Genomic DNA, 27,109 nt, shown 5'->3' on the forward strand with positions numbered 1-27,109 from the left:
TCCCTTGCTTGTCATTAAACACAGTGACTGAACCCATACTCCATTCTTGGAAAAGAAAATCAGACCTAATCAGCAAAGAATGATTCACAGACAGCAAAAATTCTTGCAGATAAAGAACTCTCCTGAGGCGTACATTTGCAATGCCAAGTAATTAAGGTTTATTGAGAAATACAGAGCGAAACAAGTTCCCTTTTTCCGAGGCACAAAAACAAGCCAGAAGACAAAGCAGCTAGGTCAAAACATGTCAAAGCCATTAGAGACTGGGGCATGGGTGGTAAGTTTCTGGAAACATCCAGAGGTATACGTGCCACCAGTGATCAAACCCTTAAAACAAGATTGGTGCTGGCCAGAAAAATGTTAGATTGCCAAAGTCAGCTTATTCAAGCCTGGCAGCCAGCAATCAGACAGTTAGAACAGGGGGTCAGCAATGAAGAGCTATTCAGGGACAGGCAGCTTGTTGGAAGATCCTGGAAACACAGCTGGCAGGTCATGGAGTCTTGATTCGTTCACGGGCCCCTGCAAACTCAGCAAAGTCTTCGGCAGCTGGACACACAGGACTGCTGGTACATCCTGGAGACCCCGCAGGCTGGTTGGCAGATGGTGGAGACTCCTCCCACCGGCTGGCAGACAGTGGAGACACTTTTCACTGGTTGGCACACAGTAGGGATGCCGCCCAGGGGCTGACAGCCACTGGAGACAAAGGTGAGCGGCCGGCTGCAGGGAGTTGAGCAAGGATTGGAGACACAAGTGGTCTTCCGAGAGCAGGTCACCTGGACAGGGCTGGAGACACAAGGAGTTGGCTGGTAGCAAGTTGGCTGGCAAGCAGTGGGCTCGCAGCAGGTCTTCTGACAGTGGTCCAGGAGCCAGGAGCCAGTTTGGAAGGAGCTGGGCAAATAGATGCCACTCAGGCAGTCGACATCCGGGGTAGAAACTGTGGCAACTGGGGCCACTGGCACAGTGTATTGTCCTCCAATCAGCCTGGAAGAGCGTTTCTTTGTGGAGCAGTTGTAGGACGTGGTGCCGGACGGAGAGATGTGAGTAACTTGCAGAAACTGGCTCCTGAACTGTAAATGGCATTTCAGGCTCCCGAGCTTTTACATATCCTTGCTGGTGGGTGGGGCTCCCACCCTGGTCTTCCTGGCTTCCTTGGCTCACACTGGCTTGTCTTAGAACATCTTGTGACTCTTCAGGTTAATTGTCTCTTGAGAAGCCTTCATCCTCATAAAGAAAGTTTAGTAGTTTGGTAACTAAATCATAGGCTTCTGGACTGTACTTAGTCCCAGGATTAAGAAGGTTGGTTGACAGCTTCAAAGTTATTGGTCATCCCAGCCCACACTTCATCCTTCATTCATTTTGCTTGGATACAATGAGTGTCCATCTGACAGTAACATCAAACATGCCACCATTCCACCATGACACTCTCTCCCTTCTGACTGGGACTAATTACACACCCACACGGAGTTTGGGTTGTTGTTGATACTTAATGTTTTAGGCATAACTTAATCAGTCACCCTCCCATAGCTAACGGAGCTTCTAATGAACAAGGAACATTCTTGAACATGCTTCAAAATGACAATGACAACACCTGTCAGGAAAAAGGACACAAAGACATATCCAGAGTACAAACTGGCTTGGAAAATCAATTAGGTGATCAGAGCAAGATGCCCCTAGGAAGGTTAGAGGGCAGTGGGACTCGCCTTTTATGTCCAAGCAGCAAAGCAAATTGGAAGCTAATTAAGTGGGACTGCATATGTAGCCAAGTTTCTTTCTAAATAAATTGGATGAGCTTTATTCCTAAAATGTTTAATCTTGTAACAATGGATAAGAGTGGCTCATAACACTCATCAATATGCCAGTGGAACAGGCTTAGTTAATTTTTTAAATTATTATGTTAATTTGAAAGGGTAGGGTGTCTTTCTCCCAAGGTGCTCAATATATTCAAAAGATATTTATTTTCACACAAAAATGTAAGATAGGATGCACTTTTATTATGAACAAACCAAAGGATCTTTAAGGTCACTGTCTCCATCAAGGATAAGGGAAGGAGAAAGTGGGAGAAAGCAGGCCGTTTTTTTGTGGGTTTTTTTGTTTTTGTTTTTTTTTCTGTTAATCTAACAAAGTAAGTTTATTGGATTTAATGCAGTTTGAGAGAATACCATTTTACAGATAATAGTGTGTTAAAAAGAAAAATACATTGACGATATTTATAGGATTTTAGGGTCTGGGTAGGAATTTTAAAACATTCTATACCTGGTGGACATTTGTATATCTTTCTTGGAAAAATATTTATTCTAGTCCTCTGACCAATTTTTAATAAAATTATCTTTTTCTTTGCTATTGATATGTATCAGTTTCTTATAAATTTTAGATATTAAGTCCTTATCAGACATATGGTTTGCAAATATTTTCTCCCAATCCATAGGTTAGCTTTTCATTGTGTTGATATTTTCTTTTTCTGTGTAGATGCTTGCTCATTTGATGTGGTCCCACTTGTTTGTTTTTGCTTTTGTTGCTTGTGCTTTTTTTTTTACATCTTTATTGGAGTACAAATGCTTTACAATGTTGTGTTAGTTTCTGCTTTATAACAAAGTGAATCAGTTATACATATACATATGTTCCCATATCTCTTCCCTCTTGCATCTCCCTCCCTCCCAGCCTCCATATCCCACCCCTCTAGGTGGTCACAAAGCACCAAGCTAATTTCCCTGTGCTATGTGGCTGCTTCCCACTAGCTATCATTTTACGTTTGGTAGTGTATATATGTCCATGCCACTCTCTCACTTTGTCACAGCTTTCCCTTGCCCCTCCCCATATCCTCAAGTCCATTCTCTAGTAGGTCTGTGTCTTTATTCCCATCTTACCCCTAGGTTCTTCATGACATTATTTTTTTCTTAGATTCCATATATATGTGTTAGCAGACGGTATTTGTCTTTCTCTTTCTGACTTACTTCACTCTGTATGACAGACTCTAGGTCCATCTGCCTCACTACAAATAACTCAATTTCATTTCTTTTTATAGCTGAGTAATATTCCATTGTATATATGTGCCACATCTTCTTTATCCATTCATCCATTGATGGACTCTTAGGTTGCTTCCATGTCCTGCCTATTGTAAATAGAGCTGCAATGAACATTTTGCTACATGACTCTTTTTGAATTATGGTTTACTCAGGGTATGTGCCCAGTAGTGGGATTGCTGTGTCATATGGTAGTTCTATTTGTAGTTTTTTAAGGAACCTCCAACTCTTCTCCATAGAACCTGTACCAATTCACATTCCCACCAGCAATGCAAGAGTGTTCCCTTTTCTCCACACCCTCTCCAGCATTTGTGTTTCTAGATTTTTTGATGAAGGCCATTCTGACTGGTGTGAGATGATATCTCATTGTAGTTTTGATTTGCATTTCTCTAATGATTAATGAAGTTGAGCATTCTTTCATGTGTTTCTTGGCAATCTGTATATCTTCTTTGGAGAAATGCCTATTTAGGTCTTCTGCCCATTTTTGGATTGGGTTGTTTGTTTTTTTGTTATTGAGCTCCATGAGCTGCTTGTAAATTTTGGAGATTAATCTTTTGTCAGTTGCTTCATTTGCAAATATTTTGTCCCATTCTGAGGGTTGTCTTTTGGTCTTGTTTATGGTTTCTTTGCTGTGCAAAAGCTTTGAAGTTTCATTAGGTCCCATTTGTTTATTTTTCTTTTTATTTCCATTTCTCTAGGAGGTGGGTCAAAAAGGATCATGCTGTGATTTATGTCATAGAGTGTTCTGCCTATGTTTTCCTCTGAGAGTTTGATAGTGTCTGCCCTTACATTTAAATCCATTTTGAGTTTATTTTTATGTATGGTGTTAGGGAGTGTTCTAATCTCATACTTTTACATATACCTGTCCAGTTTTCCCAGCACCACTTATTGAAGAGGCTGTCCTTTCTCCACGGTACATTCCTGCCTCCTTTATCAAAGATAAGGTGACCCGGCTTCCCTGGTGGTGCAGTGCTTGAGAGTCTGCCTGCAGATGCAGGGGACACAGGTTCGTGCCCCGGTCCGGGAAGATCCCAAATGCCATGGAGCAGCTGGGCCCGTGAGCCATGGCAAATGAGCCTACGTGTCTGGAGCCTGTGCTCCACAACGGGAGAGGCCACAACAGTGAGAGGCAAGCATACTGCCAAAAAAAAAAAAGATAAGGTGACCATATGTGTGTGGGTTTATCTCTGGGCTTTCTATCCTGTTCCATTGATCTATCGTTCTGTTTTTGTGCCAGTACCATACTGTCTTGATTACTGTATTTTTGTAGTATAGTCTGAAGTCAGGGAGCCTAATTCTTCCAGCTCTGTTTTTCATTCTCAAGATCGCTTTGGCTATTCGGGGCCTTTTGTGTTTCCATACAAATTGTGAATTTTTTTGTTCTACTTCTGTGAAAAATGCCAGTGGTAGTTTGATAGGGATTGCACTGAATCTGTAGATTCCTTTGGGTAGTAGAGTCATTTTCACAATGTTCCTTCTTCCAATCCAAGAACATGGTATATCTCTCCATCTTTTTGTATCATCTTTAATTTCTTTCATCAGTGTCTTATAGTTTTCTGCATACAGGTCTTTTGTCTCCTTAGGTAGGTTTATTCCTAGATATTTTATTCTTTTTGTTGCAATGGTAAATGGGAGTGTTTTCTTAATTTCACTTTCAGATTTTTCATCATTAGTGTATAGGAATGCCAGACATTTCTGTGCATTAATTTTGTATCCTGCTACTTTACCAAATTCATTGAGTAGCTCTAGTAGTTTTCTGGTAGCATCTTTAGGATTCTCTAGGTATAGTATCATGTCATCTACAAAGAGTGACAGCTTTACTTCTTCTTTTCCCATTTGGATTCCTTTTATTTCCTTTTCTTCTCTGCTGCGGCTAAAACTTCTAAATCTATGTTGAATAAGAGTGGTGAGAGTGGGCAACCTTGTCTTTTTCCTGATCTTAGTGGAAATGCTTTCATTTTTTCACCACTGAGGACGATGTTGGCTGTGGGTTTGTCACATATGGCCTTTATTATGTTGAGGAAAGTTCCCTCTATGCCTACTTTCTGCAGGGTTTTTATCATAAATGGGTGTTGAATTTTGTTGAAAGCTTTCTCTGCATCTATTGAGATGATCATACAGTTTTTCTCCTTCAATTTGTTAATATAGGGTTTCACGTTGATTGATTTGCATATATTGAAGAATCCTTGCATTCCTGGAATAAACCCCACTTGATCATGGTGTATGACCCTTTTAATGTGCTGTTGGATTCTTTTTGCTAGTATTTTGTTGAGGATTTTTGCATCTATGTTCATCAGTGATATTGTCCTGTAGTTTTCTTTCTTTGTGACATCCTTGTCTGGTTTTGGTATCACAGTGATGGTGGCCTCATAGAATGAGTTTGGGAGAGTTTCTCCCTCTATAATTTGGAAGAGTTCGAGTAGGATAGGTGTTAGCTCTTCTCTAAATATTTCATATAATTCACCTGTGAAGCCATCTGGTCCTGGGCTTTTGTTTGTTGGAGGACTTTTAATCACAGTTTCAATTTCAGTCCTTGTGATTGGTCTGTTTATATTTTCTATTTCTTCCTGGTTCAGTCTTGGAAGGTTGTGCTTTTCTAAGAATTTGCCCATTTCTTCCAGGTTGTCCATTTTATTGGCATATAGTTGCTTGTAGTAATCTCTCATGAACCTTTGTATTTCTGCAGTGTCAGTTGTTACTTCTCCTTTTTCATTTCTAATTCTATTGATTTGAGTCTTCTCCCTTTTTTTCTTGATGAGTCTGGCTAGTGGTTTATCAATTTTGTTTATCTTCTCAAAGAACCAGCTTTTAGTTTCATTGATCTTTGCTATCGTTGCCTTCATTTCTTTTTCATTTATTTCTGATCTGATCTTTATGATTTCTTTCCTTTGGCTAACTTGCAGGGTTTTTCGTTCTTCTTTCTCTAATTGCTTTAGGTGCAAGGTTACGTTGTTTATATTCGAGATGTTTCTTGTTTCTTGAGGTAGGATTGTATTGCTATAAACTTCCCTCTTAGAACTGCTTTTGCTGCATCCCATAGGGTTTGGGTCGTCGTGTCTCCATTGTCATTTGTTTCTAGGTATTTTTTGATTTCCTCTTTGATTTCTTCAGTGATCACTTCGTTATTAAGTAGTGTATTGTTTAGCTTCCATGTGTTTCTATTTTTTACCGATCTTTTCCTGTAATTGATATCTAGTCTTATAGCGTTTTGGTTGGAAAAGATACTTGATACAATTTCAATTTTCTTAAATTTACCAAGGCTTGATTTGTGACCCAAGATATGGTCTATCCTGGAGAATATTCCATAAGCACTTGAGAAAAATATGTATTCTGTTGTTTTTGGTTGAAATGTCTTATAAATATCAATTAAGTCCATCTTGTTTAATGTATCATTAGCTTGTGTTTCCTTATTTGTTTTCATTTTGGATAATCTGTCTATTGATGAAAGTGGGGTGATAAAGTCCCCTACTATGAATGTGTTACTGTCAATTTCCCCTTTTATGGCTGTTAGTATTTACCTTATGTATTGAGGTGCTCCTATGTTGGGTGCATAAATATTTACAATTGTTATATGTTGTCTTGGATCGATCCCTTGATCATTATGTAGTGTCCTTCTTTGACTCTTGTAATAGCCTTTATTTTAAAGTCTATTTTTTCTGATATGAGAATTGCTACTCCAGATTTCTTTTGGTTTCCATTTGCATGGAATATCTTTTTCCATCCCCTCACTTTCAGTCTGTATGTGTCTCTAGGTCTGAAGTGGGTCTCTTGTAGACAGCATATATATGGGTCTTGTTTTTGTATCCATTCAGTCAGTCTGTGTCTTTTGGTGGGAGCATTTAAACCATTTACATTTAAGATAATTATTGATATGTATGTTCCTATTCCCATTTTCTTAATTGATTTGGGTTCGTTATTGTAGGTCTTTTCCTTTTCTCATGTTTCTTGCCTACAGAAGTTCCTTTAGCATTTGTTGTAAAGCTGGTTTAGTGGTGCTGAACTCTCTCAGCTTTTGCTTGTCTGTAAAGGTTTCAATTTCTCCATCAAATCTAAATGAGATCCTTGCAGGGTAGAGTAATTTTGGTTACAGGTTTTTCTCCTTCATCACTTTAAATATGTCCTGCCAGTCCCTTCTGGCTTGCAGAGTTTCTGCTGACAGATCAGCTGTTAACCTTATGGGGATTCCCTTGTGTGTTATATGTTGTTTTTCCCTTGCTGCTTTCAATATGTTTTCTTTGTATTTAATTTTTAACAGTTTGATTAATATATGTCTTGGCATGTTTCTCCTTGGATTTATCCTGTATGGGACCTCTCTGTGCTTCCTGGACTTGTTTAACTATTTCCTTTCCCATATTAGGGAAGTTTTCAACTATAATTCCTTCAAATATTTTCTCAGTCCCTTTCGTTTCCTCCTCTTCTTATGGGACCCCTATAATTCGAATGTTGGTGCATTTAATGTTGTCCCAGAAGTCTCTGAGACTGCCCTCAGTTCTTTTCATTCTTTTTTCTTTATTCTGCTCTGCAGTAGTTATTTCCACTATTTTATCTTCCAGATCACTTATCCGTTCTTCTGCCTCAGTTATTCTGCTATTGATCCTTTCTAGAGTATTTTTAATTTCATTTATTGTGTTATTCATTATTGTTTGTTTCTTCTTTAGTTCTTCTAGGTCCTTGTTAAAAGTTTCTTGCATTTTCTCTATTCTATTTCCAAGATTTTAGATCATCTTTACTATCATTATTCTGAATTCTTTTTCAGGTAGACTGCCTATTTCCTCTTCATTTGTTAGGTCTGTTGGGTTTTTATCTTGCTCCTTCATCTGCTTTGTGTTTTTCTGTCTTCTCATTTTGCTTATCTTACTGTGTTTGGGTTCTCCTTTTTGCAGGCTGCAGGTTTGTAGTTCCCGTTGTTTTTGTTGTCTGTCCCCAGTGGCTAATGTTGGTTCAGTGGGTTGTGCAGGCTTCCTGGTGAAGGGGGCTACTGCCTGTGCTCTGGTGCATGAGGCTGGATCTTGTCTTTCTGGTGGGCAGGTCCACGTCTGGTGTTGTGTTTTTCAGTGTCTGTGGACTTATTATGATTTTAGGCAGCCTCTCTGCTAATCGGTGGGATTGTGTTCCTGTCTTGCTAGTTGTTTGGGATAGGGTGTCCAGCACTGTAGCTTGCTGGTCGTTGAGTGAAGCTGAGTGTTGGTGTTGAGATGGAGATCTCAGGGAGATTTTCGCCACTTGATATTACATGGAGCTGGGAGGTCTCATGTGGACCAGTGTCCTGAAGTTGGCTCTTTCACCTCAGAGGCACAGCACTGACTCCTGGCTGCAGCACAAAGAGCCTTTCAACCACATAGCTCAGAATAAAATGGAGAAAAAGTAGAAAGAAAGAAGGAAAGAGGATAAAATAAAATAAAGTAAGATAAAATAAAATAAAGTTGTTAAAGTAAAAAATAATTATTAAGAAAGAAAAAAATTTTAAGTAAAAAACAAACAAATGGACGGACAGAACCCTAGGACAAATGGTGAAAGCAAAGCTATACAGACAATATCTCACTCAGAAGCATACACATACACACTCACAAAAAGAGGAAAAGAGGAAAAAATAATATATCTTACCCTCAAAGTCCACCTCCTCTATTTGTGATGATTCGTTGTCTATTCAGGTATTCCACAGATGCAGGGTACATCAAGTTGATAGTGCAGATTTAATCCGCTGCTCCTGAGGCTGCTGGGAGAGATTTCCCTTTCTCTTCTTTGTTCACACAACTCCCGGGGTTCAGCTTTGCATTTGGCCCTGCCTCTGCGTGTAGGTCGCCAGAGGGCATCTGTTCTTCGCTCAGACAGGATGGGGTTCAAGGAGCCACTGATTCTGGGGCTCTGGCTCACTCAGGCCGCAGGGAGGGAGGGGCTCGGAGTGCAGGGCGAGCCTGCAGCAGCAGAGGCCAGTGGGACTTTGCACCAGGCACCAGCCTGAGGTGCGCCATGCATTCTCCCAGGGAAGTTGTCCCTAGATCCCCGGACCCTGGCAGTGGCAAGCTGCACAGGCTCCCGGGAAGGGAGGTGTGGATAGTGACCTGTGCTCGCACACAGGCTTCTTGGTAGCAGCAGCAGCAGCCTTAGCATCTCATGCCCGTTTCTGGGGTCCGTGCTTTTAGCTGCTACTCGCACCCATCTCTGGAGCTCCTTTAAGCAGCGCTCTTAATCCCCTCTCCTCATGCATCCAGAAACAATGGTCTTTTGCCTCTTCAGCAGCTCCAGACTTTTCCCCGGACTCCCTCCCAGCTAGCCGTGGTATACTAACCCCCTGCAGGCTGTGTTCATGCCGCCAACCGCAGTCCTCTCCCTGCGCTCCGACCGAAGCCCATGCCTCAGCTCCAAGCCCCCACCTGCCCTGGCGGGTGAGCAGACAAGTCTATCGGGCTGGTGAGTGCTGGTCAGCACCGATCCTCTGTGCGGGAATCTCTCTGCTTTGCCTTCCGCACCCCTGTTGCTGCGCTCTCCTCCGTGGCTACGAAGCTTCCCCCCTCCGCCACCCGCAGTCTCCGCCCGCAAAGGGGCTTCTAGTGTGTGGAAACCTTTCATCCTTCACGGCTCCCTCCCACCGGTGCAGGTCCCGTCCCTATTCTTTTGTCTCTGTTTATTCTTTTTTCTTTTGCCCTACCCAAGTACATGGGGAGTTTCTTGCCTTTTGGGAGGTCTGAGGTCTTCTGCCAGCGTTCAGTAGGTGTTCTGTAGGAGTTGTTCCACGTGTAGATGTATTTCTGATGTATCTGTGGGGAGGAAGGTGATCTCCATGTCTTACTCTTCCGCCATCTTCCCCCTGCAATCTGCTTTTGCTAAGATCACACAACTAGGAAGTTTCAGAGACAAAATGAAATTCCAGGACCTCTGGCTCCTTTTTTTTTTTTTCCACATCTGAAGCAAGGTCCTGGAGCAACACCCCTCCTTGTACAGTGGATGGCAGGTGGCAGTCTTTGCTGGTGTGGTGAAAGCAGGCCTTTAATCAATATTTGCTGATGAATGGATGTGTGAACAGTGTACTATAACATTTAATTATTCTTTTTATTCTTGGGGAAACCATAGAAGGATACCATTCTCCTTTATTTCCTTTTGCTAGAATAGAGTCAATCCTCAACACCAAAATGACTAATGCTTTTGATCCGTCTGTACACAACCATTTCAACTCTGGCAAAATAAGTCACTTCAACACAGCCTAAGTGGTTGGTGATATTTCTACATCAAAACAGCTGTAAGATCTGACTCATTTTGTAAACTGGTTTATTTGGGGTAGGAAAGAGGGACAACAATGGATTTATATATATTCGAGGGCTACAGTAGACTGCATTTTACACATACACAAAGCAAACGGCTTTATGTTAGAACTCATCAGAAGTCCTTTTGCCAAATGCTTCATTCTCTATTCATCCCACTGAAGCCATGTTGGGAGCTTCCCACAGCTCTAATGTGGAGGCTAATAACACACCCCAACAAGACGATGCTGTGCTGTGGGAGGTATTATAATTCCCAGAGATCAGACCATCACTCCCTCAGTGACTCGCAGAGTGTTCTCAAGTAGGGAGAGAAATTAACGAGATAACTACTTTCCACAAGGTTGGGACTATGCTCTTCCCACCATGGGGAATGTCCCAGTTGGTGTTTGAAGGTCCCAGTCCCTGGCTACAAGGGCTGGCTTGCTTGTTTGAAAATAGATGCGTAGTTTACAGGCTTCTAACAGCCATGGATTCATAGGCTGATGTGGAAAAGTACTTCATCATGTAAATTAATCAAGCAACCAAGTGAAAATGTGAAGTTAGTGGTAAAGTGACACAGGAGAAGTTTTCAGTACACATTGCCACATTTCTGGAATAGAAGAGATTTGTAGAAATCATTACTCTGCCTTGATTCTTCTTTTCCACTGCATGAAAATGACAAGTAAAAAAATATTCTAGAAAATATTTTCCATCAGCTTCAGAAGGAAGGAAATGAACATTTTTTGAGCCTCTTCCAGGCATTAAGTTAGAGGCTTCACACACACCATCACAACTGAATGCTTCCAGCAACCCTATGGACTAGGTATCATGTCACACAAAGAAGCTGAAGTTCAGGGAGGTTGAATGGCTAGTCAAAGTCACACAACTTATATTTGGCTAAGATGAGATGCAAATAAAACAGAGGAATGAGCTGTCAACCTACGCTGGGAATATTTAAACATGGTGAGATGCCTTCATTACAGTTCAAGCAAAAATTTATTTTAAAAAATCAATCAATCAATGTTCCATTGGTGATACTACAAAGACTGTAGTCTTTATTTCTACTCCAGTTTCATCAATTGACAACAAAAATAAATAAAATTTTAAACAGTAAGTTACAAGCACTGTTACCTTTAAACTTCATGTGTTTTTACATTCTATATACTTTTGACAATTTTACTTCATTAGAATAAAATGCAAGGTCACTACAAAAAAACAGGAAGAGACAAAAAGCCTTTAATAGCTAGGAACTATGATTTGAAATTAAAATGATTTAAAATGGCAAAGCGTACAACTAATTATTAGAGAACAGCAGAGGAGTGAATTGATTTTTCAGATGTAGGTGGCAAGACCCTTCTGAAAAACAGGATTCACAAACTTTGAAATCACTTTAAGATGATATTTTAGTTTTCTTCCAGTCACAAAGTAAGCAAAACAAATAGATTCTTTAAGTAATTAAATCTAGGGATCTCCTCAACAGATTGCTTTCTATTTAGCACCTGGCAGGCTCTCTGGAAAACAGAAGAGGCTCATGTCTTACAGTATCCTACGAAGAGTTAGGAAAGCTACTTTATACTCTCGTACATTCAATATTTAAATGCAAGCACCTAGACTCTTCATCTGCATGGACTGTAAGATGCAAAGGTGAAGAAATATTCACTGACAGCCACATGAAGCTTGAAGAAACTCTACACAAATCTAAGTCTACAATGTTGTTAAATGAAATCAATAAATCATCCTTTCATTGGAATGTGTGGAAAAATGTATGTGGACAGCAGCTATCATGACGTAGTTATATGCAATATGAAACTTCAACCCAGCGAAAAGATTTGTGAAGATTATTCTTGTGTCTGCAGGGCGTGAAGTGAGAGTAGGGTGTGATGAGAGCAGATGAGGAGAGATTAAAGAACTACTACCCATTATCTTCATCCGTGATGGGTAATTTTCTCTCGCTTGTTTAGAATAATCTAAACCTTATACAATAATTATCACAGACTGGAAATGAGCAATTCTTTCACTCAAAACTGAATCACAGCGATCACTTACAAGGCCAAGTGTTTGAGAGTAAAAAGAGTTAAGCATATGTAGGAGGTTGAAGGTTTGATATGCTGGAAGGATACTTTCCATCACAAAGTTGGGGTAATAATGTTGACCAATGCCGGTTCAAAAAAATCACTTAGTCTCATCAAATGGAGGAATAGTTAACTTGCTGAAAAATTAAAAATCACAAAATGAGATTTTGTCATTCTGCACTTTTTCAGGATGCTCACATTCTCAAATTGAAGCTATTCATTGTCTCTTATGAAATATAAAAAGAGAATTTGAAATTTAAATACAGAACATAAAGACTGCTTTAAAAATTAACTACATCTTGGCTGAATTGCTCTGCCATTTTTTTCCCAACTTCACACAGACCTCTGGGTTGAATCTCCAGAATCCTATTAACCAAGACATTATAAACCCCCAAAGACTGAGTGATTTGCACCAAAACTGAACTGAAATTCATTTTCCAAACTCTTTTCAAAAAACATCAATCATAAGAAGATTTGAATCTTTGGGGCTGGAGGGAAATGTAAGGCAGAAAGCAGGTAAGTGAAAGAAGCAAACAAAGACCAGCAAAATAGTCGCTGCTTTTAGAACTTGAAAGTAGCAATCACCAGCTACATGACTTGTAGACAACTAAACCCTCAGAGGATAATATCAAGGTTGAAAAATCCTAAATTGAACCACCATTCTCTTTTTCTTGATGCCAGTTTTCAAATTCATGTATTTTTTCATGGATGCCTTTACTGGGAATCAGAATCAGGGTGCTATCAATAAAAATGGGTAAAATCCCAAGTTTTGAGACCACAGCAAACTCTCTTGAAGGACATCCTATGTGTAGCTGGCATGTGCTCCATGTCCAGTCTTTCAAGTAATAAGAGGTGAACCCACTTGTGACCAGACCTGAGTAATGTTTATGCATAGGGCCTGAGAGAGAAGTCTCCAGGTCACACAGATGTATTATCCTTCCCTAATACAGAAATATTCAGGGCCTACTTAGTACCCAGCAGGTTAAAGATGCTAGGAGCTACGTAAGAGACAGGAGAAGTATAAGTCTTGTCTTAGCATCACCTAGCTGACCTGTGCTTATGCCCTTTCAGCCCAACCCTTCTTGGTCTGACCTGTGCTTATGCCCTTTCAGCCCAACCCTTCTTGGTCTGATCTGCCTATCCAGGGGATTAGCAGTATAGCATTAGGCCAGTACTATCTCAGGTTAGTCATTGGACAATCAGAACTGGATCTTAAAGTCCTCTAGTCTATTTCTCTCATCTGACTGATGAGAAACTAAGTCTCAGAGAGGGAGCATCATTGCCAAGTATATCAGACATGCTTGTACACTAGTTCAAAATTATTTCATCCCATCTCTTACTGCATCCTCTTTGCACAGACTTAAGCCAACATCGTGGTGGTGCACCCAGACACTTCTTCCTTCATTTTAGGGCCACTCACCTACTTCTTGCTTCCAGTCCTAGGTCTTCTCTGACGCCGCTACAAAGGAAGTCCATGCTAAATGACTGCACTCCTGTATGCACTGCCCAGAAATGGGGTCTTGCTTGAGCAACGGGAAATGTAAACCAATGGGTAAGTGTTCCCACCTTTCACCCTCCAGGTAGACGGTTCTGAAACTATTTCAGAAAGTTCCTCAAAATCATGCGTGAGTTGCTTGTGATAGTGGTGATTCGATAACAATTTCTGTGGTGGCCTTCCTCCCTCCTCTATTTCACTCCCCCTTCGCTGCATTCCCCGAAATAAGATTCCTAAACTAACTGTCTCAAGCTCTGCTTTTAGAGAACTCAGATTGAGACACCAGATTCCAAACACTTTCTATTTGAGTTAAGAAAAGTAACTGGTGAAGGAATTCCCTGGTGGTCCGGTGGTTAGGACTCCACGCTTTCACTGCCGACCCACGAACTAAGATTCCACAAGCTGAGTGGAGCAAATAAAAAATAATAATAATAATAACTGGTCCTTCTAATCCTTAGTTTAGAGCCCCTCAAGGTACATCCATGTCTGTGTCCATGCAAGCCTAAGGAATATCTTGTACACAAACTGAGCATCAAACAAGTAACATTTGCATTTTTACAGCAATTTCTGAAATGACCAAATGAGAAACTGCAAAAGTGCTTAAACACAGCTACAATATAAGCAGATTTTTAATTTCTCCCAAGTAATGTCAATCACACTGTGTTGTTTCCTCAAATAGGCTAGTCCCTAAGAGTTGACACCCCAAACACTAAAAGGTTGAGAGATCTCATTGTCAGCTTGATGTCACAGTTGTTTTCCAAAATGAAGGATTTTTTTTCCAAAGTGAGATATACACTAACTATGCAATGGGTGATAATTTTAGTTACTAACTAAACACTTTTTAGTCTTAAGAGTTATATATTTATTTTTAAGTGTATTAATAAAGTATGGCTAGGTTATACAAGCCATAAATTCATGGATATCATTACATAGGATGGAGATTAAGTTATTTTTGTTTAAAAGCTTTGACAAAATTCAACACCCATTTATGATAAAAACTCTCCAGAAAGTGGGCATAGAGGGAAACTACCTCAACATAATAAAGCCCATATATGAGAATGGTGAAAAACTGAAAGCATTTCCTCTAAGATCAGGAACTAGACAAGGATATCAACTCTCAAAATTATTATTCAACACAGCTTTGGAAGTCCTAGCCATGGCTATCAGAGAAGAAAAAGAAATAAAAGAAATACAAATTGGAAAAGAAGAAGTAAAACTGTCACTGTTTGCAGATGACATGATACTATACATACAGAATCCTAAAAATGCCACCAGAAAACTGCTAGAGTTAATCAATGAATTTGGTAAAGTTGCAGGATACAAAATTAATGCACAGAAATCTATTGCATTCCTATACACTAACGATGAAAAATCTGAAAGAGAAACTATGGAAACACTCCCATTTACGACTGCAACAAAAAGAATAAAATACCTAGGAATAAACCTACCTAGGGAGACAAAAGATGTGTTTGCAGAAAACTATAAGACACTGATGAAAGAAATTAAAGAGGATACCAACAGATGGAGAGATATACCATGTTCTTGGATTGGAGGAATCAATAATGTGAAAATGACTATACTTCCCAAAGCAATCTACAGATTCAATGCAATCCCTATCAAATTACCAATGGCATTTTTTATGGAAGTAGAACAAATCATCTTAAAATTTGTATGGAGACACAAAAGACCCCGAATAGCCAAAGCAGTATTGAGGGGAAAAAACGGAGCTGGAGGAATCAGACTCCCTGACTTCAGACTATACTACAAACCTACAGTAATCAAGACAATACGTTACTGGCACAAAAACAGAAACATAGCTCAATGGAACAAGATAGAAAGCCCAGAGATAAACCCACGTACCTATGGTCAACTAATCTATGACAAAGGAGGCAAAGATATACAATGGAGGAAAGACAGTCTCTTCAGTAAGTGGTGCTGGGAAAACTGGACAGGTACATGTAAAAGAATGAAATTAGAACAGTCCCTAACACCATACACAAAAATAAACTCAAAATGGATTCTAGACCTAACTGTAACACTGGACACTATAAAACTCTTAGAGGAAAACATAGGAAGAACACTCTTTGACATAAATCACAGCAAGATCTTTTTTGATCCACCTCCTAGAGTAATGGAAATAAAAACAGAAATAATAAAATGAGACCTAATAAAACTTCAAAGCTTTTGCACAGCAAAAGAAACCGTAAACAAGACAAAAAGACAACCCTCAGAATGGGAGAAAATATTTGCAAATGAATCAATGGACAAAGGATTAACCTCCAAAATATATAAAAAGCTCATGCAGCTCAATATTAAAGAAACAAACAACCCAATCCAAAAATGGGCAGAAGACCTAAATAGACATTTCTCCAAAGAAGACATACAGATGGCCAAGAAGCACATGAAAAGCTGCTCAACATCATAATTATTAGAGAAATGCAAATCAAAACTACAATGAGGTATCACCTCACACCAGTTAGAATGGGCATCATCAGAAAATCTACAAACAACAAATGCTGGAGAGGGTGTGGAGAAAAGGGAACCCTCTTACACTGTTGGTGGGAATGTAAATTGATACAGCCACTATGGAGAACAGTATGGAGGTTTCTTAAAAAACTAAAAATACGGCTTCCCTGGTGGCACAGTTGTTGAGAGTCCGCCTGCCAATGCAGGGGACAAGGGTTCGTGCCCCGGTCTGGGAAGATCCCACACACCGCGGAGCGGCTGGGCCCATGAGCCATGGCCACTGAGCCTGCACGTCCGGAGCCTGTGCTCCACAACAGGAGAGGCCACAACAGTGAGAGGCCCGGGTACCGCCAAAAAAAAAAAAAAAAAACTAAAAATAGATTTACCATATAATCCAGCAATCCCACTACTGGGCATATACCCAGAGAAAACCATAATTCAAAAGGACACGTGCACCCCAATGTTCATTGCAGCACTATTTACAATAGCCAGGTCATGGAAGCAACCTAAATGCCCATCGACAGACTAATGGATAAAGAAGTTGTGGTACATATATACAATGGAATATTACTCAGCCATAAAAAGGAACGAAATTGAGTCATTTGTTGAGACATGGATGGATCTAGAGACTGTCATACAGAGTGAAGTAAGTCAGAAAGAGAAAAACAAATATCATATATTAACGCATGTATGTGGAACCTAGAAAAATGGTACAGATGAGCCGGTTTGCAGGGCAGAAGTTGAGACACAGATGTAGAGAACAGACGTATGGACACCAAGCGGGGAAAACTGCAGTGGGGTGGGGATGGTGGTGTGCTGAATTGGGCGATTGGGATTGACATCTATACACTGATGTGTATAAAATTGATGACTAATGAAAAAAAAAGGTGAATTAATATAAATTAAAAAGTTAGTTGAGGGGCTTCCCTGGTGGTGCAGTGGTTGGGAGTCCGCCTGCCGATACAGGGGACACAGGTTCGTGCCCCAGTCTGGGAAGATCCCACATGCCGCGAAGCAGCTGGGCCCGTGAGCCATGACCACTGGGCCTGCGTGTCCGGAGCCTGTGCTCCTCAACAGGACAGGCCACAACAGGGAGAGGCCCACGTACCGCAAAATAAAAAATTAAAAAAAAGAAAAAAAAAAAAGTTAGTTGAATAATAATGAACTTAATATGAAAATATGGCAAAAATTGTCAGGATAGAAATAATGGCAATGGTTTAATAAATATTTTAATGGTTTAATAAGATAGTTTAATAGATATCTAAATAATAAACATTTTAAATGGTTTAATAAATATTTTTAAAAGTTTAACTTATTTTAATTCTGAGCATGTTACCACTTAAAAACACCCCACTCACACATACATATATAATCCAAAAGCCCTACTCCTTCTTCTGCTTATCAATTACTGTGTAACAAATTACCCCAAAACTTAGTGGACGAAACAACCATTTATTATGCCCATGGATTCTGTGGCTCAGGAATCTGGACAAAGCACAACAAGGCTGGTTTGTCTCTGTTGCAGGCTGCATAGAGGGATGCGGGGGTCGGGAGCTGGGAGGCTGTAGTTATCTGAAGTATCATTTGTTCATGTGTCTATCAGTCAATGATTGCCATCAGCTGGGATACCTATTCATGGCCTCCTCGTGTGGCCAGGAGTTCTCCAACAAAGAGGCTGGCTCCAAGAGTGAGAATCCTCAAAGCAAGAGCTAGGCAGAAGCTTTATCATTTTTACTGACCTAGGCTCCAAAGTCATGTAACATCACTTTGGTCACATTCTGTCTCAGAGCATCACAAAGGCCCACGTCTGAGGGAATGTGAAGTAGACGTCACTTCTTGGTGGGGGAGTGGCAAAATTCTAGATGAGAGTGTGGGACTGAAAATATCATTTTGGCCATAAAACTAAAATTACCTTATTCCCTGAATTGCCAGATGCCGGAACTGAACCGGAAATCCCTGACATGGACTTAGGGTACCCTCAGAGAAAAATCTGAATTTCACATTCTATATTATTAGGTATGTTCAAAGTAGACAGACAGTTCATTATCTCCTGTGAGTTCCCTGTGAAGGTGACTCGAATTGATACCAATGTGATGACCTCAACAGCTCCCTCTAACTCTCCAATTTGACAAGTTTTTGACTCAGAGTACCAGCCACTTACCTGCAGGCCTACGCGCAGAGACAATGCATCTGGCTAAAGACAATTCTCCGTACATTCAAGTAGCTTCAGCCATTCAATAGTAATCTTTTCCTCTGGTTTTATTTCTCATTAAACACTATGAAACTCCAGACTCTACGGACAATCAGTGTGTTCTATAACAGATGAAGTAGTAAGACATATGGGAGCCTCAGGTATCACTGGAAACCATGAGAACTCTACCAGTCTCAACCCACCCTTTGAAGACTATTCAGTCTTACATTTCAGACGGAATTGTTTTGTGATTTGTTGTGGTTTGGAAATCATGAAGGTGCAATTAAAATTCGAAGAATATCCAATACGAGTAGTAGGGCTGAGAAGAGTGAATTGTTCCCAACTGCTAGACTGCCTTCCACTTTCTGCTTCAGCTTTAGAGTCTAAGAGTCGGCTTCCTCGGGATGTCTCTTTACTTAGGGTGAGGGTGAAACGGAACACAAACATTGTTTGTGTTTTAAGACGATGTGTCTCTCCCTGCATGCAACCTAGCCACAGGTCAGGAAGGTCACAGTTCAAGGTAAAGGGCCAGTCTTCTTACAGGAATCCTAGAACAATGCTCTGTCCTTGCTTTTCTGACCATGGTTATCTTTGATATTGAACTATGAGGTGACCCAAAAGACAGAAATTGCTTTTGCTAAGTAACAAAAGAACTAAAGGTTGACCAAATGATCCTACAGGAATAAAATCAACTGGGCCGGATACCCAATTTCATCTTTCATTTCCTCCCTTAGCTTTAGTATCTTTTTCCCCTCTTGATACCAGTACAGCCACCAACTTCTCTTTATTGGCCCAGAAATCTACTGTAAGCTCCACAGTAAAAAATGACTTTTGGTTCTGAAGCTTTCAGATTTAGATATTATTCTAGGAGAGGTACAAAAATAGCTAAGGTGTTGCAAAAAAAAAAAAAAAGAAGGGCTTCCCTGGTGGCGCAGTGGTTGAGAGTCTGCCTGCCAATGCAGGGGACATGGGTTCATGCCCCGGTCCCGGAAGATCCCACATGCCGTGGAGCGGCTGGGCCTGTGAGCCATGGCCGCTGAGCCTGCGCGTCGGAGCCTGTGCTCCGCAACGGAAGAGGCCACAGCAGTGAGAGGCCCTCTTACCGAAAAAAAAAAAAAAAAAAAATAGAAAATGGGCATAAAATAATAAAACTAAAAAATAACTAGGAAGAGCTAAAAGGAATGATTAATATGCAATGCAATTTGAGAGATGAAATTATGTTATATGTAATTTAAGTATAATAGTAGTCCCAATTTAGTGCCATCCAGATTCTGGGGCTATAAATCAGAAGATGGGCATAGTAATAGAAATCAATAAGAATCAATCTAAAATGAAAGAGATAAAATGAATGAAATGTGTGCACGGCTTCAGAAATAATCAACTTTTGAAAAGATGCCTTCTAAATGGATTTTTTTCAGACTAAATTGTCTTCTACATCTCAATACCCAGGCAAATAATTATCATTAGAGAACCTGCAGTCCAACTAATGGAAACATGTCAAGGGTAATATAATCTTTGCAGAAGAGTAGAGGCCTACAGGGCATCCGATCAGCCAAGCAGATGTTCTCATTGTCCACTGGGCAAATGCATCTTTTTCAGACATAATGAACATGTCATTCAGATCATCCAACCCTCGAACTAGACTCTTCAAGTAGAATTCTGATATTAATTTGGTTTCCCAATTGGCCTCGCCTACTAGAAATACAACGCACTAAATATCCAGCACAAATAAACTAATCTGATTTCAAAGTGAATTAAATTTTCACTTTCATTTATACATCAGTCTCTTTCAAGTTTGGCTAACTTGACTCAGTCCTCCAGAGCCTGCTAACCCCAGGTAAACTAATAAAACCAAAAGGCTCAGCAGGCAAAGCTGAGACCCTGGTCCTCTGGCAACTCCAATCAAAGTGCAGCCTCCAGACCCAACCTGGATAGCTGTTCTGCCCCCCTCAATGACTAAATCATTTCACCAGCAGCAAATAGACGTACACATTTCAATTACAGGCCATTTCTAACATTATCTAATGAAGTCCTGCCTCCTCAGTTACTTTTAGCAAATAGAATTCTCTCTTAAGTGGAATGCTTTAAGTGTAGCAGAGGTTGGACTAACTAAATGACCTCTAGGCAAAGTGGCTTCCAGTTTTCTAATTGTTCACTGTTACATACCTAAATATTACACTAAATCAATTGAAATTATTTTTTGCTTCTCCCATTGTATTTTCTACTGTTGCATATTTTAAATATCTTCCTCTTTAGTTATTGACATCACCTATTAGGGGCCACCAAAAATTACCCTAGTAGTTGTCCCACAGCCTCCCATTTATATACACACATAAACGTTAAATTCAAAAACCAAAAGACCCAAAAAGTTTTATGCCACGGTGAGCTGCCAGGAAAAAAATATAGTGCAATTTCAGATTCATTTAAGCTAAGACATACTTTAAATAATTCATTAGAACAATGATTGCTCATTGCAAAACAGTTCTTCAAATGGATTCCATTTATCTTGCTCATTTATTAATTCCTCACCCTTCTTAAGGCATCTCATTCAAGGTGCATGTCAAAAGTTCTACCAGTCTTTCCCACTGACTCATTGCCTGAACAGAAGCTACTCATTGAAACACCCTGCTCCTGTTTCATAAGCATCTGTAAAACAGTGTTAATGGGATCTGCCTCCCCAGGGAGCTGCAAGAACTAAGTTATAGTTTGCAAAATGCTTTGTGATTCATACATAAAAGGCTCTACAAGAAAGCAAACTGTCATTGAGTGTTACAGTTTTCACCCCAATTATCTTAAAGTAAGGAGAGATGACTATCCTACGCTTCCAAAAGTAGGAGTTCCAGAGAATTTTCAAAACTGAGGTGGACAATCGCTGACTCAAGTGTTTTTTTCCAGGAATTGGAAATGTCATTCACAGATAAGTGCAAGGAGACGCAAAAAAGAGAGACGTAAAGGAAATTCTTGGCTCTGGGATTTAGTAATAAGGGAGTTTGCCACTTTCAAATTACCCGCCAGAATCTGGCTTAAGAGAATTATAGATAAAAAATCTTCCTAGTTTTCAGCCCCCTACCCAAATTTGGTATTGAGTTTATACTTCCTAAAGTTGGAGCAATGATTTTCATGTCTTAGGGGTAAATAAATTAAGAGTTAATCCTATTAGGTTTGTTCTTATACCAGAGAATACTAAAACTGAAAAACTAAATTCCAAATTGTACAAAGTGATGGTGAGGTATCTATGTTGTACTGCAAACATCTTAGGAGGAGACTCTGAGGAAAGACATTATTCATAGCTTGTAAAGTCACAATGTTTGACCAACTAATAATTCCATTTAGCTGCATTGTACTTATTTTCGCCTTTAAATTATAACTACACTGGGAAGGAGTAAATTTTTTCCTATTATCATTTGGTGGATTTCCATATTAAAAAGCCTCCCTGGCACTCTTGGCCTGAAAATATCATAATAATAATTCAAATGATTAACATTCACCCTCTTCCAATTAAGAGAGTGCCGTAACTGCACTGATCCAGTGGTGAATGTCAATGTCTTAGTTATAACTGACATACTGGGAATAGAAGTTAGCAACAAGTAAAGAGTGACAAAAAAAATTTTTTTAACAACCACTGAAATGATTTAAAAAAAAAACTTTCAAATCAAGGAAGGGTAGCCAGTAGACTCAAGAAGACCAAGGAGCTTCTCCTGGAAAAATGCTAAAAATTCCAGTTTATCGAGAGTCTTGCCGGATTTCCATTATAGAAAACCCAATTATCCAGGTAATTTGCACAATTTAGATTCAGCAAGCAAAAAACATGTATTATCTCAGTTTTCTGTGAAGATTACATAGAAAAACTAGGCTCAACTAGCTGTGTGACATTGAGCATTAACCTCCTGAAGTCTCTTTCCTTGCCTGTAAGTGGAAATGATAATAGGACATACCATATAGTCTGGTGAGGCAACATTTTGATGCTCACTAAATAATTGTTCTCTATTCCCCTTTCTCTGTTATTTAAGTGAAGGCTTTGTAGGGGTCTAGTTTTTCCCAAATAAAAATTTCAATTTACTTAAAATAATAGTAAATTCTTAATCACACATAACTTTTTACCTATATGTATATAGCATGCAATTAATGAAATATAGAGTCCAAATGACTTGGTATATGTAACAGTTACAGTTCCACATTTTAGATCAGGAATAAGATTCAAGATTCTAACACAAATCCTCAAATTCCATGCTGGCTATAATTAAAGTGCATTATATCTATTGATAATCTTCATAGCTATGGCCAAGAACAGCTCACTGGGTCATCACTAGTCACCACGGTGACGGGGGTAAAGATAGTCCTTCTAAACTTTAGAACCTAAAGTTCTGAAGGAGGATTCCTTAAGTGGTAAAAAAATAATCCTTGGGGATTTTCAAACTTGTCCACAGTCATTCTAATGACACTGGAGGATAAACAAATGTCCCTAGGAAATATTGGTAGAGACCATTAGGGAATAATCCAAAGCAGCCTACAGCCAACACAAACTTTTTGCTAAAGACCCATGTTTGTTCTTACTAGAGTGGCAGAACCGTTATTATCCTAACAGCCAGCAGCCAGTTCTTCATAAAGAACTGTCCTGTTTGGGGAACTGCTTTGATAGGCTCTTGGGGATAGAAGTTGAGACTTTCAGAGCACACTTGTCAGCAGAAGCCAAGGCAACAGACTGCTAAACTTCTCTGCCACCTACACTAGAGGAACTGCTGAAGAGGGGAAGAGAAAAAGGAGAGGAAAACCACGGAGAACCCGGGGGGGAGAGAAAGAAATGGGCCAATCCAGTATGGCAAGGCTGAGGCATCTCACTGAACAAGACCACAAAAATTCCTCCAAAGATGGGGACGTGAAGGAAATTTCAGGGAGTATCTGCTTTCTAATTTGAAATTGTCCAAACTCTTGCTTTATAAAGACCTCTACTCACTTCCTCCCCCTGATATCCATCAATGCTTCTTACCGTGTGTGGTGGGAGGGTGGAGGGGTGTGTGTGTGTGTGTGTGTGTGTGTGTGTGTGTGTGTGTGTGTGTTGGAAAGAGCCTGACTTTTACATTTGGTCTACTCAAGGCTGACAAAATTAGCACGCATTGAATAATTCCCCAAATTCCTGGGGACCCAGAGTCAGCGGTGGCATGAGAATATAAGCTCTAGGAATACATCAAGATCTTCTAAATATCTTTGGACTTCCACAAGGTCAAAATGAAGTGATCATAGCTTGATAGTAAGCCGTTGTTTGAATTTCTGATGCTTTGATTACTGAAGAAGCTAAGTTTGTTTGTTTGTGTTTATTGGTAATGTTCATTAACTTTTTGGTGAATTGTCTGCTTTCATCTCTGCCCAATTTTATATCAAGGCATTCATTTTTTTATTTATATCAGCCCTTTATGTATTAAGCATACAAGCACTTAGACAGAGCTTTGCAATTTTTTTCCCTCTTTGGCTCTTGTATTTCATTAGGATCATTGCATTGCTGATAAACATTTATGAACTATTTTTTATAGTTTCTTCCTTTGTAATTATGTTTAAACAGACCTTTCACACTCCAAAAGGTTCATCCATATTTTCTACTAGTTTTGTAATAAATTTATTTTAAACATGTAATTCTATAATTTTTCTGGAATATAACTTCCTATAAATTTATTTAGAGTGTTGAGATTATATTTATAAATGAGATTAGTTTTTTGGCTTTCTATTTTGTACTTTCATAATCAAATTTTTTTGTACTTTCATAATCAAATTTTGGTACAACTAGTTGGCAAAATACTGTCAGCTCTTTGTATGCCATAACACAATTCATAGATCACAACACGGATCTGTGTTCTTACATGTCCTTAACAAAGTGAGAGAATTTATTAGCTTAGTATTCTGAGCCCAAAGCAGTTTCAGAAAGTAACTTTTGACAAACATTTTCAATATTTAGCTCAATTATTTGTTCATATGCTCAATTTTTTTCTTCTTGAATAACTTTTTATAATTTATATTCTCTCCTATTCATTTTTTTGAGATTTTAAAATTATTTAAGATAGAGTTATAAATAATATTTGCTTATAATTTTTATTTTCTCAATATCTGCCATTCCCTTTTTTACCTAGGCATCAATTATTTTATTTTTGTGTTTTCTAACTTCATTAATTTTTGCTATCTTCATAATTTCTCCATTCTCCTTTAAAGTTATATTTTGTTATTCTTTACCTAATTTTTACCTATATACTATCTTTTATTTTTATCCTTTGTTATAGAAAAAATAGCTCAATATATATGGAATAAATCATCTAGTTTATTATATAATTCAGATCATTTTTTAACATTTATTTATCTCCTACTTCATCTGTGAAATACTGAGAAAAGCATATTAAAGTCTTCCATTTCTACTGTACTTATAAATTGTTTTTGAATTTCTAACAATTTGTGGTTTTATATAATTTGGTGTTTTTTCAGTTTGGAGCATAAGATTTATTACACTTTTTAAAAATATTATGGACCTTCTTTGTCCTATTTAACGATTTTACAGTGTCAAAAGTTCAGAAATAACAAGTAAAACCAGTACATCACCAAAGTAGTAATTAGTAAAATTTTATTGTGCACACACCAAATAGTTTGCAAACCAGGAACACTCAAACCAAAACATAAAGAGAGGCTCAGTTGCATATTGTTATTAAGCACCTTATATAGTAAGCTTATATTCTTCACAGTGATTTGTTATAATATTAGAATTTTCTTAAATGATAAGAATTTGGTTAATGGTTACCTCATGTCAACCTTGGAAAACAGTTCAAGTGTCACTTATGATTTCCAGAAGCATAAGCAAGAAATGACCCAGGTCAAGTCAGTCTTGCAAAGTAAGCTAAATTAGGCTTTATTTGTATGACCAAACTGGTTTTGTCTGCACAGGGAATTTTCAAGGCTGACCTCCACTTGTTTTTGATTTTAACAATGGTAAATCCTAATTGTTTAATATTATAACTGTAACTCCAGTTGTTTTGTTTTTTGATTATGGAGATTTTCCTACCCTTTTACTCTTAACCTTTCGGAATTGTTTCATTTTATGAGTATACATGATAAGAGGCTCTCCCTCAGACATTGTTCTGACTCAGTCTAGTATTTACCTTTTAGTAAAAGATAATATATTCTCAGTTATTCCATATATTTGGATTTACTTTTATCATCCCATTTTAGAGCTCCTGTTTTACACTTCCTTGCTGTTTTCTTTTTACTATTATTTTGAGGAGTAAATTATATTTTATTTTTTCAACCATACATCTTTTTTCAATTCTGTATGTCATCCCCTTTTAAAATATTTAGACATACCTCTCATAAAAGCCAAGAACTGTAAATAACCCAAAAGTTCACCAACAGTGGAAGACATTAGTTAATTTCATGAATAGACAATGAAATCCTATAAAGTAATAAAAGCAAACACACTAAGCTGTATCAACAACATGGATGACACAAATTGTTGAACCAAAAAAGCAAAACATAAAATAATTCATATATTCTATTTATGTAAAATTTAAAAGCAGGTAAAAGCAAACCATATTGTTATCTTAAGGCAACAGAAGTTGGGATGAGGGGAAGTTAGTGGGGAGGAATGAATTTATGATCAGAGATGAACAAAGAAAGTTTCTGGGGACCTGGGATAGGGCCCTTTCTTCACTTGAGTGATAGTAACACTGGTGTTCACATTGTAATTACACGCCAAACCCTACACAACTGTTGTGTGCAGGATTCTGTATAGAATGTTATATCTCACAATGAAAAAAATAATCTCACACATAACTGTAATTTTTTTATAAAATTATGTCAGAAAATACATATCCATTTATCCTCTTCCATGTAACTTAAAAACACTTCTATTTTTACCTGTACCCCACCCTCATTTCCTACTTTCTATTTTTGTTAGTATGACCTTGTTTTTATATTTTTAAATTTTTATCACCTTTCAATAACTATTTATGACCTATTTAATTTTACACTATATTTATATATTATAATAATATAGTAATATAATATTATATATATATAATCATTTAGGTTCCATTCTATCAGATTTTTTTCAATATTTACCATTAATCATTTTCTATAAAAATAGTCCCTTCTAAATCTGGGTTTTCCTTCCTTTTTTATTTTTTTAAAAACCTCTAATGGCTTAAAATGAGTACATTATTTGTGGTATACTTTTTTTAGCCAATTTATATCTGAAAATGTACTTTAAGTGCATTTTCCTGTAAATGAAAACTCAATACGTTAAAAAAAAATTCTAAGGACAGATATCTTTTTCCTCAAATTGTGAAAGTCTTGACCCATTTCTTCTTTTTCTTTCTTTCTTTTTTTTTATTTTTATATTTTATAGATCTTTATTAGAGTATAATTGCTTCACAATACTGTGTTAGTTTCTGTTGTACAACAAAGTGAATCAGCCTTATGAATACATATATCCCCATATCCCCTCCCTCTTGAGCCTCCCTCCCACCCTCCTATCCCACCCCTCTAGGTCGTCACAAAGCACAAGGCTGATCTCCCTGTGCTATGCTGCTGCTTCCCACTAGCTATCTTACATTTGGTAGTGTATATGTCACTGCTACTCTCACTTCGCCCCAGCTTCC

The 27,109-nt window shown here is 38.6% G+C and overlaps 1 protein-coding gene across 1 annotated transcript in view; it reads right to left on the reverse strand.

Moving 5' to 3' along the window:
* Nucleotides 1-524: 524 nt before the first annotated feature.
* KRTAP11-1 (keratin associated protein 11-1) overlaps nucleotides 525-27,109 on the reverse strand; it is a gene marked incomplete at both ends in the record, with an annotated part of 32,262 nt that continues 5,677 nt past the window's right edge. Inside the window, one exon of the mRNA XM_079921459.1 lies at nucleotides 525-1,064. Within this exon, the coding sequence (XP_079777585.1) occupies nucleotides 525-1,064 (540 nt within the window). The remainder of the gene's footprint in view (nucleotides 1,065-27,109) is intronic.

Source organism: Stenella coeruleoalba (assembly GCF_951394435.1).
Source record: "Stenella coeruleoalba genome assembly, chromosome: 5".
Classification (NCBI taxonomy): Eukaryota; Metazoa; Chordata; class Mammalia; order Artiodactyla; family Delphinidae; genus Stenella; species Stenella coeruleoalba.